Below are 19,791 nucleotides of genomic sequence, written 5' to 3' on the forward strand. Positions count from 1 at the left end.
TCCTTTAAATCCTTGTAATCTTACTTTTTCTTGCAGCTACATTTTATGTAGTTTCTCAAATGGGACCACTTTTTTTAGGTTTTAAAAGACATAGAGGTAATGAAGTCTGATCTACTGAGCTGGCCACATGGCTTTCATAGTGCTGCCATACAAGCCAGTAGTAGCCAGTCAGATTTATCTTTAGCCACAGAGTTATTTTCATTTATTTATTTTCATTTATTTATTTTCATTTATTTATTTTCATTTATTTATTTTCATTTATTTATTTATTTAAGTATTTTATTAAGCACATTGTAACCTTGCTCAGATAAGTACTATGTAAATAAAGTCATTATATACAGTGTAACTTTCAAACACAGATCATTTGTATGATTAATTGTGTTTATATATTTAGTGCACTGTGGAAGAAAAAGTACATAACAACAGCATTGACACTCCTTTGCGCTAGGTGGCGGTATGAATATTGACTCGATATAGTGAAGGGGAAGAAGAAGAAGCCACCATGGCTCTGTGTTAACGTTAGCTTGGATCTAGGATTTGCTCTTTATCGTTTTATCAACGGTACATTTCCAGACGTGTCTCCTTCAGACTGACAAGGATCGGTTTCATGAAGCCGTTCAACAAGTGAGATACCTTTAACCTCATACGAGTTTGTTTACGTTTTAGCAGATTGATGCTAACGCCACTGTCAATCATTGATTCACGGAGGCTAACTTCTAATGCTAACAGCCACATTTATTCCCATTTATAATTAATTGCAGCTACTTAGAACAGACTCATGTAACATTTCAGCATATAACCAGAGACCGGACACAGACGTTTTGCTACGTTTAGTCTGCAAAGCTAATGCTAGCTGCTAATTTGAGTGATCGTACCACTCCTAACTAGCTAGAAGATGCTAACTGTAACGGATGTGTTGACGTTTGTGTATTGTGTGTTTGTTCTTCGCACACAGATTGTTGTAAACTAGGTTGTGACACCTTCAGTTGAGATGAACCGCCCCAAACCTGCAGCTCTCCGGCGCCCCAGTGCTGCCAAACCATCAGGTACGATGCAAATCCCCCTGTCACCTTATTGTTGCTGCTCTTTCCCCCCCACCTTGTGTTTATGATGATAACTAAGAGGGGCAACATCTCAACTGTCCTGTGATGTCTGCTTTTCCTAGCTCACCCACCCCCGGGGGATTTCATTGCCCTCGGATCCAAGAGCCAGGGTGCAGAGCCCAAAGCCCCCGCCGTCCTCCTGAAGCCAGCATCCACAGGTCTACCAGCGGACCGTAAGAGAGAGACTTCCTCCACTCTGCCCTCCTCATCGGGGCTGTCAAGCCTCACCAAGCGTCCCAAACTCTCCACCACCCCTCCAGTCAGTGCTCTGGGAAGACTCGCTGATGTAGCTGCAGGAGACAAAAGGGCGATTTCGCCCTCAATAAAGGAGCCATCAGTGGTTCCCATTGAAGGTAAAACAATACTTGGATTTGTGCTTACGTTGAAAACCCTTCAATCCTTCATCCAGTTACAAGTTATAACACCCTTTTAGTCCTGCCATACAAGCCAGTAGCCAGTCAGATTTATTTTTAGCCTCAGTGTAACCTCAGGTTCGTCTTTTAACGTGATTGCAATTAAAAGGGCGAAACACTTGATGATGCCAAGGTACAACTGAAGATTATCTCTCTCTCTCCTCTTTCACACCCACCTCTCCTCTCTCCTTCTCTGCTCACCCCAAGTCTGGCTCTGCTAGAGGTTTCTTCCAGTTAATGAGAGATTTTGCTCTCGACAATCGTCAAAGTGCTGCTCATTGTGGGAACCATTTGATTTCTCTATAAATTTTAAGGTCTTGCCTTAATATGTTATGATTTGGCAGTTAAAATTGGACTGAGTTAAATACCATTTATTTGTATTCATTAGTTATTGCCATGGATTTTGTGAAGCACTTGGTAACCTTGTTTAGATAAGTGTTACACAAATAAAGTTATTTTCCTTTAATTTTAGTGTCACCGGCGGTGCTGCTGGACGAGATTGAAGCCGCAGAGTCTGAAGGTAACGATGATCGCATTGAGGGACTGCTGTGTGGAGCGGTGAAACAGCTCAAGATGAACCGAGCAAAACCTGACATCACGCTGTACCTAAGTCTCATGTTCCTGGCCAAAATCAAGCCCAATGTGTTTGCAACTGAAGGAATTATTGAGGTGAGACTGCTCGTACAGTAATGCTGTAATATTTATATCATGGGAGAAATGTTATGATTATGTAATGTAGCTCATCCCTTAGCCATTGCTTGTTTTTAAATCACAAAGTAGCCCAGAAGGTCAAATAATTAATCATATATTATGCATTTATTAGCTTGTTTACTTTTTAATTTGCTTTGATTTATATCTATTTATGTTAATGCATGAGAAAAAAGAAAAACTGGAAAGTTGTCTTAATTAAAACTATACTATTCAGCAAAGTATTGTTAGTACTGCAAAACAAATGAGATGAACCTCACAGATTCAGGATTTTAAGTACCATCTTTCTGACTTTATTCCTCGCTCTTGTCACCAGGCCCTTTGTAGCCTCCTGCGTCGTGATGCTTCTATCAACTTCAAAGCAAAGGGGAACAGCCTGGTGTCTGTTCTTGCTTGCAATCTTTTGATGGCAGCCTACGAGGAGGATGAGAACTGGCCTGAGATTTTTGTTAAAGTGAGAATCTCCTAAGCAGTCAAAATAAAAGTCATACTCCTTTTAAATTTTTCGTATTTCATGTATAAACCCTTACCTCTGAAATGTTTTTGCAGGTGTACATCGAAGACTCTCTGGGAGAAAGAATCTGGGTGGACAGTTCTCACTGTAAGAATTTCGTCGACAACATCCAGACTGCTTTTGGCACAAAGATGCCTCCAAAGAGTATGCTGCTTCAGGCCGACACCGGTCGCTCTGGTGGAGATCTCAGTGCAGGTGCGGTGCATTGAGGACATAGTTTGGATTTTTGGATGATTAGAATTGCTATTGCAGGATACAAGTGTCAAGTGTCAACCTTTTGCCTTTTAGGTAGCAGCCCCCACCCTTCAACACCTGATGAGGATGACAGCCAGACAGAACTGCTGATAGCAGAAGAGAAACTCAGTCCTGAGGATGAGGGGCAGGTGATGCCGAGGTATGAAAAATACTCATATTCTTAGATGTGAGTAACACTACAAAAGTATGTCCAAGAGACTTTACTCAAAACTGTTATTTGTGCTTAGACAAAATTCAGCTTGAATATTTTTCAGTCTAGACGACAAGGCTGTAGGAGTTCATGAACTCAACGCAGCTTAATTTATGATTTCTGCAGAAACTATCAAGAGTTGCTGTAATGTTTTCCCTCTGTCCCTCCCTCTGGGGTTACTGTAGGTATGAAGAACTGGCAGAGAGTGTGGAGGACTATGTGCTGGACGTGCTCAGGGATCAGTTGAACCGCAGGCAGCCGATGGACAACGTGTCACGAAACCTGCTGCGTCTGCTTACAGCCACATGTGGCTACAAAGAGGCACGACTCATGGCTGTGCAGAGGCTGGAGATGTGGCTCCAGAACCCGAAGGTAAGAAGTGGAGCACAGACCCTGGAATAAACAAACACCTGAACACCTGAACAGCTTTATGTCACTGTATCTCACTGGCCATAGTTGCTTTAAGCTATTACATTTGGAAATCCAATCTTGACTCTATAATTCCATAAAATTGAATTGATTATTGATCTCCATTCTTTTGTTTTTAATGTATGCAGCTTACTCGACCTGCCCAAGACCTCCTCATGTCTTTGTGTATGAACTGCAACACACACGGAGCAGACGACATGGAGGTGATCTCCAACCTGATCAAGATCCGGCTCAAACCTAAAGTGCTCCTCAACCACTACATGTTGTGTGTCAGGTGTGTCTTTGTCTCAGTTAATCTTACTTCTTTTGTCTTTGGTGACTCACATTAACTGACACTTTGGTGTGTGATTCTCTAGGGAGCTGCTGAACGCACACAAAGACAACCTTGCCACGATGGTAAAGCTGGTGATCTTCAATGAGCTGTCCAATGCCAGAAATCCCAACAACATGCAAGTTCTCCATACAGTGCTCCAGCACAGCCCAGAACAGGCTCCGAAGGTACAAATTAAAAAACATGGAAATGGAAGACATGTTGTATTGTTCATCAGTGTCTGTTTTCATCTTTTGGCTTTTTATTGCTGTGCCTGAATTCTTTTGTTTCACTCTCTCTGTCTCCCTTTATGTCTGTAGTTCTTGGCGATGGTGTTCCAGGACCTGCTAACCAATAAGGATGATTACCTCCGTGCCTCCCGAGCTTTGCTGAGAGAGATCATCAAACAGACAAAGCATGAGATTAACTTCCAGTCCTTCTGCTTCGGTTTGATGCAGGAGAGGAAGGAGACCAGCTACGTGGACATGGAGTTCAAAGTAAGATCAGATGAAAACTCCCCCTGTCATTTTATCTGCAATCATCCTGCATTTAAATTTGACTCTGAACTGTTTATCGTTGTCTCTCTCTCTGCAGGAGCGTTTTGTTATCCAAGTGACAGATTTACTGACTGTCTCCATGATGCTGGGCATCACTGCTCAGGTCAAAGAAGCCGGCCTTGCATGGGACAAAGGCGAGAAGAAGAGTCAGTGCCGTGTGTTTGTTCTAATCTTGCATTTAATAACCATAATGCATTTTTATTAGGTCTTTGTTTTTCCCCCTAAACATGTGTCTGGATTGTTTCAGATCTTGACGTCCTCAGGTCCTTCCAGAATCAGATTGCTTCCATACAGAGAGACGCTGTGTGGTGGCTTCACACTGTGGTTCCCACCATCAGCAAAGTTGGTGCAAAAGACTACGTTCATTGGTTGGTATCTGCTTGCCCCTGAACAGTTTGTGCTTCTTAAACAAATGATGTTTCCATCTACATTAAACATAATTTATCATCATCTATCTCACCTGCAGCCTTCACAAAGTACTTTTCACAGAGCAACCCGAGACATATTACAAGTGGGACAACTGGCCTCCTGAGAGTGACAGAAAGTAAGTCTCCCTTCAGGTTTAAAATGTGTGGTTCTTCAGATTGCATCTACCAATTACTTTTTTCTTTCCCCAGTTTCTTCCTTCGTCTCTGCTCCGAGGTTCCTCTGTTGGAGGACACACTGATGCGCATTCTGGTGATCGGCCTGTCGCGTGATTTGCCTCTGGGCCCGGCTGACGCCATGGAGCTGGCAGATCACCTGGTTAAAAGGGCGGCTGGAGTTCAGTCTGATGGTGTGTGAGGATCCAATTCGTCTGTAACTGTTTCTGAGTGTCAGTGTGTTCAGTGTGTCACTCTCTGTACATTTTTCAGTATTCAAAGGGGCATCTCCTTATTTACATCTCGTCCTCTCACGTCTGCAAAATAGTTTTAGGCGAACAAGAGGAAACGGCAAATACGTGATATTATTCTTTACATTTTGAAGCTGCAGAGGTGACTGACTGTTCGAAAACAGATCTGGAGGTCCTGAGAGTGGAGAGGATCCAACTCATCGATGCGGTGCTGAATCTGTGCACATATCACCACCCAGAGAACATTCAGCTGCCAGCGGGGTACATCCAATGTCTTTTAAAAACTTCATTAGGTCATACAGTTTTTAGTCGATAATAACGAATGACTCTATGTTTAATTTTAAGGTACCAACCACCAAATCTGGCGATATCCGCGCTCTATTGGAAGGCTTGGCTGCTGCTGCTTGTGGTGGCTGCATTTAATCCGCAGAGAATAGGTACATTTAAATTTATGTTTCATACATATGTTTAGTTTTCAAATGTATTTAAAGTCATTAAATTGTGTGTTTTGATATATTGCGTGACATTTTTCATTTTCTTTGTTTAGGTTTAGCTGCTTGGGACGGCTATCCAACGCTGAAAATGCTCATGGAGATGGTTATGACAAAGTAGGTAAAGGTGATCATTTAGAGTTAAGTAACTCCTAGTTGATTAATGACGCTTAACCAACACATGTCTCTGTGTTTAGTAACTACACCTACCCTCCTTGCACCATTGCTGATGAGGACACAAAGACAGAGATGATCAACAGGGAGCTGCAGATGTCCCAGCGAGAGAAACAAGACATTCTGGCCTTTGAGAGTCACCTGGCAGCAGCGTCCACCAAACAGACCATCACAGAGAGCAACAGTCTGCTGTTATCTCAACTTACCAGCCTGGATCCACAGTAAGACATTTCACAGTTTGTGAAAAAGTGACTTAAATGAGACTAAACAGACATCCATCAGAGCAGGGTACATCTCTGCTCATACATCAGAATGTTTTGAAATGACTTATTTGGCTAAAAGTACATTAATTCTGATCCTGATATTTTTTCGTATCTCCCATGATATTGTCCTACTCATGAAATGCAGCTTTAAACATTATACCTTGTCAATATTATTACTACAGTCTATATTAAAATGAATATTCTACTAAGGTCGAGGTAAAAAAATAAATCCTGCCCAAAGATAATAAATAAGGATAATAAGCAGTTTGCTGTTGTTTCAGTTATGTTATATAAAGTCATTCATAACATTCGAGATAAATGAGTTCCTACAGGGAGAAGGACTAATGGTTTTTGTTTGTGTTCAGGGGTCCTCCTCGTCGACCTCCACCACAGTTCCAGGAGCAAGTCAAAAGCCTCAACCAGTCCCTGCGTCTGGGACACCTCCTCTGCCGCAGTCGCAACCCAGACTTCCTCCTCAACATCATCCAGAGACAGGTAACAGGCAAACAAACATGTTTTCGCTGTGCCTCAGATAACGGAGAGATTTGCAAGCACTTGCTCAGGATACATCTACTGAGCCTAAAACCATGTAGCCCATCTATTAAAAGATGAAATAACACTTTTGTAGTGTCACCATAGGTCAAGTAAGTAAGTAAGGTGCACTTTCAATCCATCATAGGCTTCCTCTCAGTCCATGCCCTGGTTGGCTGATCTGGTTCAGTCCAGTGAGGGGTCCTTGGATGTGCTTCCAGTGCAGTGCCTGTGTGAATTCCTTCTGCACGATGCTGCAGATGAGAGTCTGCCGATAGAGGACGACGAAGAAGGAGAGAGCAAAGAGCAGAGGGCCAAGAAGAGACAAGTATGTTGATGATTTTAAACGGAAGCTGTCCTGTTTTTATATTTGTTTTCTCTGAGCCACTGATCTTTATTTGTGAACCCCTGAGTGAATCTCAAATCCTCTCTGTTCCTCTCAGAGACAACAGAAGCAAAGGCAGCTGCTTGGACGACTGCAGGATCTTTTGCTAGGTCCTAAGGCTGATGAACAGACAACATGTGAAGTGTTGGATTATTTCCTGCGTCGTCTTAGCTCTTCTCAGGTGGCATCGAGAGTCCTGGCTATGAAGGTATCAAACTTATTGGAAGCATATATCATTCTACAACCTCTATCAGCATTGTTATCCCATTTGACTTAATATATTTGCTTTCAGGGTTTGTCTTTGGTGCTGAGTGAAGGAGGCTTGAAGGATGGAGATGAGCGGGATCAACCCATGGAGGAAGATTCTGCAGATGCTGAGCTGTTGCCGGGTTACCAATGGCTGCTGCAGGACCTCCCAAAACTCCCCTTGTTTGACAGTGTGAGGGGCATGACGTCCACTGCTCTGCAGCAGGTCAGCATCTGTCTCAGGCACTGCACTGTCTAAAATCGGAAGCAAAGGTAAAGGTGGATTCCTGAGTAAAAGATAGAAGAGTAAGTCTTGTCTGTCTGTTCCCTCGCAGGCCATTCACATGGAGACTGATCCACAGACGATCAGTGCCTATCTCATCTACCTTTCCCAGCATGCACCAGTGGAGGAGCAGGCCTCTCATAATGACCTTGCACTGGTAATCAAAGCGAGCTGCTTCAATTTCATCATGACATGCTTTTTGTTTTAAGTCAAGTCTAGATGTTGTCTTCGATCCCCCCTGACTGTTCTTTGTGTCGCTCTCTGCAGGATGTTGCGCGGCTGATCGTCGAACGTTCAACCATCATGAACAGCATGTTCTCCAAACACTCCTCCAGGCCTGAGTCCAATGCTGTGCTCTCTGCTTTCCTCACCATCTTCTCTGCTTACATTAAGAGGATGAGGAAGACGAAAGAGGGCGAGGATCTTTACAGCTGGGTGAGCACCACTAAATGAACGACTTTGTCTTTTACATTTTTGGAATCTTCTTGTGGCTTCTCTCACAGTGGCTTCTTATAGGTTAGATAACCCCAGAAGTGCAAAGTTTGGGGCCTAGTTTTCAGGCACATTTCCTGTGATCACCTAAAGATCTTGATAGTGACTGCAATCAAAAACACATTTAAAGCAAATGCTGCAGTTTAATTCCTGTTTGATTTTGATTGCTGAATTATACAGATCAGGGTGGATTCACATGGTTTTCTATTTTTAGTCAGAATCTCAGGACCAGGTGTTTTTGCGTTGGACCACAGGCGAAACTGCAACCATGCACATCCTGGTAGTCCATGCCATGGTCATCCTGCTGACTCTGGGGCCCCCTAAAGGTAGTCCTGTGCATGTCAGATTTCAATGTGTGCATTAATGAAGAACATCTTTGATATTATATGTGTTTTTTAACAATATTCACAGGAGAGAGTGATTTCTATGCTCTTTTGGACATTTGGTTCCCTGACAAGAAACCTCTACCCACTGCCTTCCTGGTTGACACTTCAGAAGAGGCCCTTCTGCTGCCTGATTGGTTGAAACTGAGGATGATCCGATCAGAAGTCTCTCGATTGGTTGACGCAGGTACAACTTCTCCTACTTTGCTGAAACAAACATGGCTCATCAAGTAAATATTGTTTACTGCTTCTAATCATTGCACATGTTTCCCTCAGCTCTGCATGACCTGGAGCCTCAACAGTTGCTGCTGTTTGTTCAGTCCTTTGGCATTCCTGTGTCCAGCATGAGTAAACTGCTGCAGTACCTGGATCAGGCTGTTTCCCATGACACCGACGCACTTGAGCAGAACATCATGGACAAACGTAAGAATCTCCTGCAGATATTCTGTTCTTAAGATTTTGAGATTTGTTGTAAATCTTTCTGATTTGTCTCATTTTGTTTTTCCTCTGCAACAGACTACATGGCCCACCTGGTTGAGGTGCAGCATGAGCGAGGTGCCACCGGGGGGCACACTTTCCATTCATTACTGAGCTCGTCTCTTCCTCCTGACAAAGGTCAGTGACTTTATCTTCCAAATGGTTTGTTTCTTTTCGTCTGCGACTTAGAAAACCCCAAAATGATTATAGCAAGGAACTGGCTTTATCAATGAGTTGTGTCCTAACTCCAAAGAACACGTGGTTACCATGCTGTTAACATGATTGACAGCAAGCGCAGTTTAAAGTTTAAAACAAATAGAGGAAGTTCTGTCTGCCTTTTTGTTTTTTCCTCCCAACAGACGCTCATCCAAAAAACTCTGCTCTTCCTTGGGTCAACAGAAATACTTTAAGATGCCTGTATACCTTATGAATAATATTTCATGGCATAGATTTAAAAATCGACGTAGCAGACAGAAAAAACAAAATTTAAATGATCTAAATTCCTCATTAATGTTTTGACATCCCTCTTAACAGATTCTTCTGAAACAAGTAAGGCTACAGTTACCGTGGAGACGCCCCACAGCTCTGTGAAGATGAAAGCGGCCAGTCAGCTTCCTGCAGTCGGGCCTGACGATGATCTCACTGGCATGTTGCTTCAGGTAGGATTTAACTCGAGAGCTGTTTCTTGTATACGTTGTTCCTTTTTACATTTGGAAAACACTCCGAGCAAAAGTCCTTGACTGCTTAGTCACTGTATCAAAAGGAAATTGTTTCTGTTTCCTTTTCTACGACAGATATTCCCCATAAAGGTGGACCCTCGCTGGCATGGCCCGCCTCCCAGCCACCTCTCTCTAGCCCTGCAGCAAGCCTTGGCTAAAGAACTGATGCGAGCCAAACAAGGCCAGGTTCAGCAGGGTGGGTTGGCATTTCGCCTCCTACAGGCCATCGCTGCCCTGCTCACCTCTACCCATGCAGGCCCCATTGTCATGTCCATGCACTGTAGCCACGCCCTCTCCTGTCCTCTCATGCGCCAACTGCACCTCTATCAGGTGGGGCTTATTAACAAAAAGTGCATGATTCCAATAGCTCATTAATTAAACTGTGAATATATGTCTTTCTGTTTTCTGACACATTTTTTTCTTTTCCAGCGTCTCGTGTCCCAGGACGTTGCTTTTTCCTCACTGTTCCTCAAGGTCATCGTTGAGGTGTTGATCTGGTTGGACAACCCAACGGTGGAGGCAGGACCTCTGAAGACTCTGCTCAGATCCCTCGCTAGTCAGAACTCTCACAAACACAGGCATAATGATGGTGAGGACTTGGACTGTTTCTCTTTTCAGATACTGATCCAGTTATGTAAAACAATGAGTGATGCGTGTCTTTGCCCTGCAGTGCGGACAGGTTTCCTCCACCTGGCTGAGGCTTTGGCATATCGCAGAGACACTGAGGTCCCACTGAGGACCATCATCGCAATGCTGAAATCTGGAGACAGGTGTAATGCAGAAGCAGAGCTCATTGGCAAAGGTATCAATGGAGTTATGTTCATGTGAATTCGTTTGAACTGCCTGATATGTGATAAAGATTAGACAATACAATATTTAAGTACTTAATTCGTTACATAGATTATTGTCTTCAAGAGTCATCAAGAAGATCAATCGATTTTAATCCATTTTAACAATCAATTAAATACAGCATGTTGTATAAAATATTTTTTTGTAACTTTATTAGTACTTTTTAATATTTTGAGTACTGTGAATGTGAATTAGGAACAAATATGGTGGTGACCTGGTTGTTAGATTGTGTAAATTAAATCCAAAAGCCACATATTAAATGGCTTCTATAATTCAGTGGATGTGTACCCTCAAAGTTCATTAGCACTAAGGCATGAAAGACGCCTTCAGTTTTAACATTTGGTTTTCTTATATCAAATGCAGTTCAAGTCCAAGATCCATCATTAATTATGCAGTTTTATTATGATTTTCCAGTGTTACAGGGGCTGATGGAGGTGAAGTCGCCATATTTAGAGGAGCTACTGTCTCTGCTGATGACTGTGGGCACACAGAACGGGACCTCTGGCCCGGTTGCAATGGTGATTTCCCTGCTGCTCCAAGAAAGTGAGGAGCGAGCCGTGAAGAAGGAAGTGGATTCTAACAAGTGAGCACCGCAATTCTATTAAAACATTAATATTTGACACGACTAAATAAAAAGCACAGCCGCCTAGGGAAAATAGAAAACCTGCGTCTGCTGCCGTCCGAGGCCTCGTACTTGTAAACTGCTATTGGATTTGGTTCAGGAAGGTTTAATTGGTTTTGCAGCTTTACATTGGCTTTACACATTCACATGCTGTGAAAATCTCTGAATACTTTACAGAGTATTTTTCGGTTTGGTTCTCAGCAACACGGCCAGAGAGGCAGGTACATATTGGAAGTTGCTCATCGCCATAGGCTATGTCTAGAAGTGTGTAGGGATGTCACAAGGAGTGATACTTCGGTGCCAAGTCGATGCCAAAATTCTAAAAATGTCACGGTACCAAACAATACCAACCTACTGCTGCAGGATGGTTGCTGCTTCTGGATAGAGGCAGGCGTACACCTCATGTCCTCGCTCCCCCGCTGAAATGCGCTCGTTTTGCACCGTCACCGGTCAGAGGTTCTTGGGGCCTGTGCAGTGCTTAGGGTTTGTTTGGTTTGCTGTGGAGTTTATGAGACAATTTAAACAGACAGTATTTTTTTTATATTTAAAATTGGCAATGATTCCTAAGATGTCATTATCAAACCATTATGGCCAAGAAATGGAATTAAGGTTTAATATTTTATAGGTCTACCATAAACCTTATTTTGTTAATAAACAAAAAGGAAAGACAAATACAACCAATATATGGAACTTGAACTACGCAACTATTTTGCTTTTTTTTTTATTCTGTAAATTATCCGTTTTCATATCTGCAAACAAATGCAGACACTGTTATTTCTGTGAACAGCTCATATCGTGGTCTGGTTATAATGGGTCTGTGGAAATAGTAAATATTGTGATTTTCCTGGTTGCAGTAAATCTGCTCATTATAGCCTCATTTCATCTTGGACGCACTGTAGATTTCTTTTCTCTGAGGTCTTCAGTAGTTAAACATAAGCACAACTAACCGTTCAGTTCGACCTTTGCCAGCAGCTCTGAGGTGACCAAGTCAGGACTGAGCTCCGGGCTGCTCGTTGATTGGTTGGAGTATCTCGACCCAGAGGTCACGTCGGTGTGTCCGGACCTTCAACAGAAACTGCTGTTCACCCTCAACAAAGTGAGATAAGCATAAATTACCTTCAGCGTATAGGACTGTATCTGCTGCCAGTGCTCAAATGTGTGTGCTTGGAGTCAGTCATGCATCTTATTTCTCTATTTCAGGTACGAGGCACCCCCGCATACAGACCCTATCTTCTGGCCTTGCTCACACATCAGTCAAACTGGTCCACCCTCCTGCAGTGTATCAGTGCTCTTCTCATCAAGCGACGAGACTACAAGTACGACTTCTTATTTTGTTTAACATTCTCCCAGTCATGGTTTGGTGTGATTTCAGTAGATTCAGCATAATGTTCATATTACACAATTTTAGACTCGATTTTCCATTGGTAGACAAAAGACCCAGATTGGAGCCAAATCTGCATTGTTGCATCAGTTGCAAAATCTGGAAGAGTAAGCTACAAACAGCCAATCAAAGCACAGGACGGTTTGAATGCAGTATAAAGCTTGGACATAAGTCGGAGAGTTCTCCTGCTGAGAAATGGTGTTATGTGTGACTCCCTGTCGCTAGTCAGTTGTGTAGTATAAGCTCACAACACCTACAACACTCCCAGAAACAAGGCGGCAAGTTGTTTTGTGTGAACCGCAGAGCAATCCGACAACTTTGAAAGTCGTCTGAACTTGGCATTAAAGTTAGAACTAGTGTTAAATATCCACTTCTCTCTTTTTTTTTTAGATTGGACCCATCATCAGCCCTTGATTTCCTGTGGGCGTGCAGCCACATCCCCCGTATCTGGCAAGGACGTGACCAGAAGATCCCTCAAGTAAGATCAACAGCACACAGTTATTAGATGTGATGATTTTTCCTGCAGTTCTGCTCATGATGACTCATTGTTGACTTATCTTTTCCTCGGTGCAGAAGAAAACGGAGAAGTTTGTGCTGCGACTCAGTTCAGAGGAGCTCATCAGCCTGGTGGACCTGATCTTGTCTGAGTCGGAGCTCAACAGTCGCGACTCACAACATGACGACAGCGTCAGCGTGGACCAGGCCTCCCGCTCCCTCATCCAGTCCCGGCTGCCCCTCCTTCACTCCTACTGCAACGGAGATCTGGAAAACATCAAGAAGGTGTCGGAGTACCTCATCAACTGCACAAAGAAATGGGAGGACAGGTAAGGTGTATGCTTATTGCTTCAATACTCATCTATTCTCGAATCTTCCGTCATTCTCACCCCTCCATTTTCATTCTACAAGTTTCACCAAAGCACTCATTCCATCTATTTGAACACATCTTATTGTTCTTTCTAATTAGCCCCAAACAGTGAAAGTATTTTTTTTTCCCTTCCTGTTATGGTGTGCGGATAAACTTGGGAGAAAATCGCACTAGATTCTCCTTCTCAGTGCAGATGAACTTTCCTCTGTCAGCCACAATGCTGTGGACCAGGGAAAACTCGATAATTAGGTCTATTGGTGTGAAATTAAAACCAGCAGAAGTCGTCTATACTGTGATCTCTTTAAAAGCTCAGTGTATTATAATGAAGCCAAGAGGATTAAGGCTGAAGCTCTAAACTTGCCTGTGTTGTGAATTCCTGCTCTGACTTAGCTGTCAGAGATCAGGGTGCAACTCTTTGTGGAGGCAAACCCTCCTTTCATGAATGTGTCTCTGGTTATTAAACCACTTTAATGAGGAAACTTTGGCCAAGGTCAAGCAAAATTAGCTTCCGAATTACAGTATTTTAAGTACAGCTAAGCTGCCTGGTAAAACGGCTGCTTGTGAAAATATGGCGGGATAAAACCATGTTGAAAGTAAAGGGTTTTGGCCTTGTGTTGAATAAACACATGATTGTATGTGAAGCATTCTTCTTGCGAATGCTCGCTGTCAGATAAGCTGGTGTTTATTCCAATTACACAGCAACTATTGAACGACTCTCTACTCTTGGTCAAGGTCGCTGTAGTTTTGCTGAACATATAGCTGTAATAAACTTTTCAGTCAGTGGAGAGTATAGTGCATCATTTGAGCCTGACACGGGCCTGAGCCAGTAAGAGGATTGTATGAATCTGCAGTGACTCGAAGGCAAATACCTCAGAATTACATTATGCTATTCATGCGCCTACTTTGTATTAATGCACATTAATTATTGTGGCCTCTAGACGGAAACAATAGAGAAGTGTTGGATCGTGCTCTTTAATCTCTGATCTCGTATTAACTCTGGTGATAATCACTTGAAAGAGATGGGAAAATAACTGAAATTCACAAAAGCCAACTGGGAACATAGTCTGCTCCATAATGTTTGTTGCAGTATAGACCAGAGCTCACTTGAGTTGAAAATCTGCAACAAACTTTTCGGAGCTGCACAAAATTGGTCAACCAGTCACTGTCAGTTAAATGGCTTCAGGCTACACAACTCAATAACATCAGGGATTACAGTGTTGATGATTTTGCTGCTAAGCTGTTGGATTTACGACGCACTGTTGAACTGTCCTGAGCCACTAATAACATGTACACACAGTTTACGTCCCTCTTCTGTTTATTCTGTTTTTCAGTTCGATGAATAAGAGGTGCCAGAACTTTCTGCTGCAGATCTACCTGCATTTTCCAGAGGTCATCCAGCACGTCACCCTGCCCGACGGCACCCTGAGCAGCGGAGGAGCTGCGGATGGCAGCAGCTGCAAGGTGAAGATCTCTTACAGACAATAAATTGAACCGATTATGTTGTGGCACTTAAAGTTTTAAAAAGATATTTCACTTACAACCAGAAGCTTGCTATTCATTATCTTCTTGAGTAAATTTGAGTGAGAGCAGATTGTGTAATTGCTGTGTAATTAAAAACCCAACAGCACCAGCAGCTGTATTGTCAAACAGTTCACTAAATAAAGGGATAACTTAAAGAAGGAACAGGATCTTAATGCCTCCATACATAGGGAGGGATCATTAAATGGTTTGAGTTTGAAAATGATATGTATCATATGCCACGGCCTTCACGTGTTAGACCACGAGCATCAAAACACCGAGGGAGAAAATATATTTTGGAAGAATGATGTGCCATGATGTTATTGTCTTTATCCTCATTCATGTGCTTGATATTGAATACTATTTGAAATCCCATATTTAAAACCATGACACCACACAGAGTACAGTATTTATTTCCCCTTCCCAGCTCGACGTCCTGGTCCATCGTCTGGTCACTCTGCTCGCTGACGTTGGAGACTCAAAGTCTGTTGAAAACCGCGTGTCTGACGCCAACCTGGCCTGTCGTAAGATGGCTGTGTCGCACCCTGTCCTTTTGCTGAGGTGAAATACGAAAAAAAAGAAATATTTCATGCTGTAGTTTTAATCCACAAATTAAGAGATTAACTTCCGCCACAGACGACGATACGACCTGCTGACTTTTTCTCCACAGACACCTGCCCATGATCGCAGGGCTTCTCCACGGCCGCATTCACCTGAACATGCAGGAGTTTCGGCAGCAGAACCACATGACCTTCTTCAGCAACGTGCTCGCCATCCTGGAGCTGCTGCAGCCACTCGTGTTCCACAGCGACCACCAGAGGGCGCTTCAAAACTGCCTTCTCTCCTTCATGAAGGTCCTTCAGGTGGGCGGCTCACAGGCTTTCAGATCCTCACCGGGAGATTCTGGACAGAGATTAGATTCACGGTGTTCCTGTGTGTTTCCTCCTGTAGAACTTTCAGAGGACTCGTTCTCCGTTGGTCTTCATCAACAAATTTCTGCAGTTCACACAGAAGTACATCACGCACGATGCAGCGGCCGCCATTCCTTATCTGCAGAAGCACTCGAACATATTACAGTTAGTATATCATGGCAATATCCTTTTCTAGGATTCATTTGTGACACATTTTAAAAATTGTTGTATTGTACAGAAGTGGAACTCTGCTGTTTGTCTTTTTAGGAATCTGTGTGCAGAGAACCCGGACCTGGTCCAGCTGAAGTCTCTGCTGGCTGGACTCACGTTGCCAGTGAAAAACTCCTCTGCAGAGGTCGCGACAGAGGACAGAGATGGTGAGCAGCTTTCTCTGAGCACATGGAGTCTTTACAAGTCTATCTAGAACATGAGCACATTTAAAATAGGGTGTTTGTACAGAATCTCATTTCTTCAAGTAAAGCGAATGTAGTTTTATACCGTAATCTCTGGTTACATTTTAAGATACAACCTTAAAGTCATTTTGCAGAGGCATGCATCTTTCTGAATAATTGTTTTTTTTTCTTTTTTACCAGATGACGTGTCCACTGGTTCCCTTCCTCTCGTCAACATATCTGCCTCCGTCTCACTGAGCGCGGCTGACATGACGATGTACCTGAAAAAGATGTCTAGAGGAGAAGCAGTCGAGGGTAACGAAACACCTCTGCCGAGATGCCACGTGTATTAATCCTGTTTCATAATGAGTAATACCTAGTTTCTCTTTTTTTTTTTTTTTTTTGCTATAGATGTGTTGGAGGTGTTGACAGAGGTGGATGATAAGTCGAGGAGGAGCCCAGAGATCATCCAATACTTCATTGTGAGTCATACAAAATAGGCACACACTAAAAACTAGGGTCAAGTGCAGCACCCGTCAGTCTGTAACACGTCCGTCGCCACTCTGTGTTTCTGTTGTTTGTAGAACGATCTGCAGAGACTCATGGTTTCCTCTGAGGAGCTGTGTCGGAACATGGCCTTCAGTCTGGCCCTGCGCTGCATTCAGAACAATCCCTGGTAAGTTTACAGCCGACCTGCAGAGAGCAGGCTGGAGCCGAGCGGGAGTGTGCAGAGATAAACAAAGAAGGAAATAATTAAATAAAAAGAGCTTCAGCAAATTTAAACCATCAGTTGTTTTCACCAGTTTCTATTAATTAGGTAACGTGTGTGTTTTCTTTGCTACAGCCTGGCAACAGACTTCCTGCCAACCTTCATGTACTGTATGGGCAGTGGGAACTTCGACGTGGTACAGACCGCGCTCAGGAACCTTCCAGAATACGTGCTTCTCTGTCAAGGTAAGAGCAAACACATGTCTGTCTTGGATTCTATGTGACCAAACAATATAAATATATATTTTTTTATTAGTAAAAAGTTATTTAATAAAGCCTGCATCATTGTCTCACACATCCACCGCAGCATTGTTTCAAGTACTTTCTTTCTCCTCCCTCCAGAACACGCAGACATCTTGCTCCACAAGGCGTTTGTTGTGGGTATCTACGGACAAATTGACACCAGTTCAATGATCGCAGAGTCGATGAAAGTCCTTCACATGGAGGCGACAACATAACAGTAAAGCTCACAACTTCCAGTGTCGCTCTCTGCCATCGCTGCGTTCCAGATTTTTTTTAGTTTGATGTCATATTAATTTGATCACAGCAGATAATCAGACTCTCTTCAGTTCTTCACATTAGATGCTTCTCCAGCGAGCTACAAACTCCCAGTAGGGGAATAATTTAGTGACTTCAAAGAATGTATTAAAACTCCCTCTAAATTAGTTGAACATGTAATAATTACAACTATGAAATTACTGCCATTGCAATGAAGTCACAATTACAGCATTCATTACTTCGTGAAGGAAGTAAATTATTTTTTTAATTGAAAATGTGACAATACATTAACCAGTAATGAAATTTGAACAAAAACCGGAACATTATTAAGTGATGTTATCATAACATCCAACATATAATACACAAACTGGGTAAATAATAGAAATGGTTGATTTAATTATTAAAAATTGTAATGTATTTATATTACAACTATATTCATAATTGTATTATAGTTCAAGTTGAAGTTAAATTTAAATTATTATAAACATGTATTTTTAGAGGGAGATTTTTACATTTCTAGATGGTCAGCAATTACATCATTCAACAATACAAGTGTCATTGTGTATTAACACTCATATTTTTACCTTTGGCTTAATTTTTTTAATAGTTTCAACATGAAAAATCAACCGCTACAATCACATCTTACTTTGTGTAAATTTTTTTAATAAACATCTAAAACATTTCCATCAAGATCCATCTTGTGAGTTTTATGAGCAGTTTGCTAAATATTGAGACAGCGAACATGTCAAACAGTTGACTGCAGCTGCCAAACAACTTGAAAAGTATTAAAAATGAGAAGCAAAAATACAAAGACAATGTCATTGCGCAAACTAATAACAAATGAAATGAATTATTTAAAATCATGATGCTTTTCTGTTACTAGAACACTGTCTGTGAGCTGCATTGATATGAACTGAATAAAATATTTTTTGGGGAAATGAAGTTTCATTCATCTTTATCTGACAGGAAGTGAAAAGGGCAACACAATCCTGCAGTGGAGACATTTTACAATGTTTAATTGAGAAGCAATTTAATGTTGAAATTATAAAAAAAAAAAAAAAAAGGAGAACACAAATTTCCGAAAGAACCAATTATTACCTTTCAAAGAAACATGTTAGCACCTCGAACGAGATTGAAGGGGGTAAAATAAATGGAAGGTCTGCAGCCTTTCATTTCATTCCAATAATTCTTGGATCCTGATAAAACTGGAAACAGCTGTCATTGGAACGCTCGCTCTTCACTGGGGTGTAACAGACAAATTAAAGGCGTGATGCACACGCTGTGATGGAAACCATTTTGCCATGAAAGTGTGAGTTGTTTTGCCCGCTGCCTCTGACTTGGTGTGGAAACCTCTTGATGGAGTCACAGGGATTTGTTAAACAGTGTGTGGGCATGCTGGTAAACTAGGAAAGTGGACGTCCCCATTCATGGTAAATTAACCGTAGCGGTAATTGTTCAATCACACAGACCGAAGGCTGCTTTGAAGAAGCAATGTGGGTAGAGGCCATTTTGCAACGACAACCGCTTCTGGTGTTTTGTTACATAGGAGGAGATGAAGCCACCGAGGATCCTCGGTGAGGGCGAGACATGCCCACACTGGTGGGTCAGTGGAGTCTGTCGATCAGAAATGGAAGGTGTGAGATACGCAGGCTGGATGTGAACAAATGAAAGCAGGTTATTGCAGCCTTGAGGTTAAAGTGACTCAAAACTGCCTGTTTACGGTCATTTACAGGATTTAAATAAATATGACACCCAGTAGAGCTCATAGCTCCACTAAAGCCAAACAATCCTACACATGATAGTTCTCATCGGGTTGTTTAAAAGAAAAAAGAAAATAACCAAAGGATTTATTTGCCATGAAACTGTTAATTAAAGTGAAAAAAAAAATCCTGAATCCACCTTTTAATCCACACCGGCACCAAAACATCTTGGCCTCCATCCCTGAGCCCTTCTCTCCTCAAGTTTGGAAGTTGGGTTCAGTCATTTTGCCGCATCCTGCCAACAAATACACAAACAGACACACAGACACAGGTGAAAACATAATACATGTTTCTTTGTCTTCTGAATCATCACAATCCCTCTTTATGCATATATTATATCATCACACATCTGTTGCTATAACTTGTCCATATGTACACCTAATAGCGTCCTACCCATCATGCACCCTACCTGCTGATCTCTCAATGCCGTCTCAGTCCGCGATGTGTTAATTGCACCTGTATGGTGTCCTAT

At 42.3% G+C, this 19,791-nt stretch overlaps 1 protein-coding gene across 2 annotated transcripts; it reads left to right on the forward strand.

Moving 5' to 3' along the window:
• Positions 1-473: 473 nt before the first annotated feature.
• ints1 (integrator complex subunit 1) lies at positions 474-18,497 on the forward strand. Of its 2 annotated transcripts, none has more exons than XM_020094707.2 (48): positions 474-624; positions 956-1,046; positions 1,166-1,456; positions 1,989-2,185; positions 2,541-2,678; positions 2,774-2,933; positions 3,027-3,132; positions 3,369-3,555; positions 3,741-3,886; positions 3,969-4,110; positions 4,243-4,419; positions 4,517-4,625; positions 4,727-4,847; positions 4,946-5,023; positions 5,097-5,254; positions 5,446-5,572; positions 5,657-5,748; positions 5,859-5,919; positions 6,000-6,197; positions 6,605-6,734; positions 6,919-7,098; positions 7,214-7,363; positions 7,448-7,627; positions 7,737-7,841; positions 7,952-8,119; positions 8,391-8,502; positions 8,588-8,746; positions 8,836-8,982; positions 9,076-9,174; positions 9,571-9,695; positions 9,831-10,085; positions 10,185-10,344; positions 10,426-10,557; positions 11,019-11,187; positions 12,196-12,322; positions 12,427-12,542; positions 12,998-13,085; positions 13,181-13,431; positions 14,804-14,933; positions 15,418-15,551; positions 15,661-15,853; positions 15,942-16,066; positions 16,169-16,278; positions 16,495-16,608; positions 16,705-16,775; positions 16,878-16,969; positions 17,138-17,247; positions 17,404-18,497. In XM_020094707.2, the coding sequence occupies exons 2-48, from the start codon at positions 992-994 to the stop codon at positions 17,517-17,519; spliced, it is 6,591 nt and encodes a 2,196-aa protein (XP_019950266.1). In that variant the 5' UTR covers positions 474-624; positions 956-991; the 3' UTR covers positions 17,520-18,497. The 2 variants fall into 2 exon arrangements, with proteins under 2 accessions (XP_019950266.1, XP_019950267.1); XM_020094708.2 differs by having other exon boundaries at positions 12,199-12,322.
• The last annotated feature ends 1,294 nt before the right edge of the window (positions 18,498-19,791 follow it).

Source organism: Paralichthys olivaceus, chromosome 5 (genome assembly GCF_024713975.1).
Source record: "Paralichthys olivaceus isolate ysfri-2021 chromosome 5, ASM2471397v2, whole genome shotgun sequence".
Taxonomy (NCBI): domain Eukaryota; kingdom Metazoa; phylum Chordata; class Actinopteri; order Pleuronectiformes; family Paralichthyidae; genus Paralichthys; species Paralichthys olivaceus.

Bases quoted from the DNA above. Each gene is read 5' to 3' on its own strand.
- ints1 (XM_020094707.2), top strand. From the start codon at position 992: ATGAACCGCCCCAAACCTGCAGCTCTCCGGCGCCCCAGTGCTGCCAAA. The intron at 4,111-4,242 runs GTACAAATTAAA...TTATGTCTGTAG, and splicing joins GCCCAGAACAGGCTCCGAAG to TTCTTGGCGATGGTGTTCCA. The intron at 16,970-17,137 runs GTAAGTTTACAG...TCTTTGCTACAG, and splicing joins TGCATTCAGAACAATCCCTG to CCTGGCAACAGACTTCCTGC.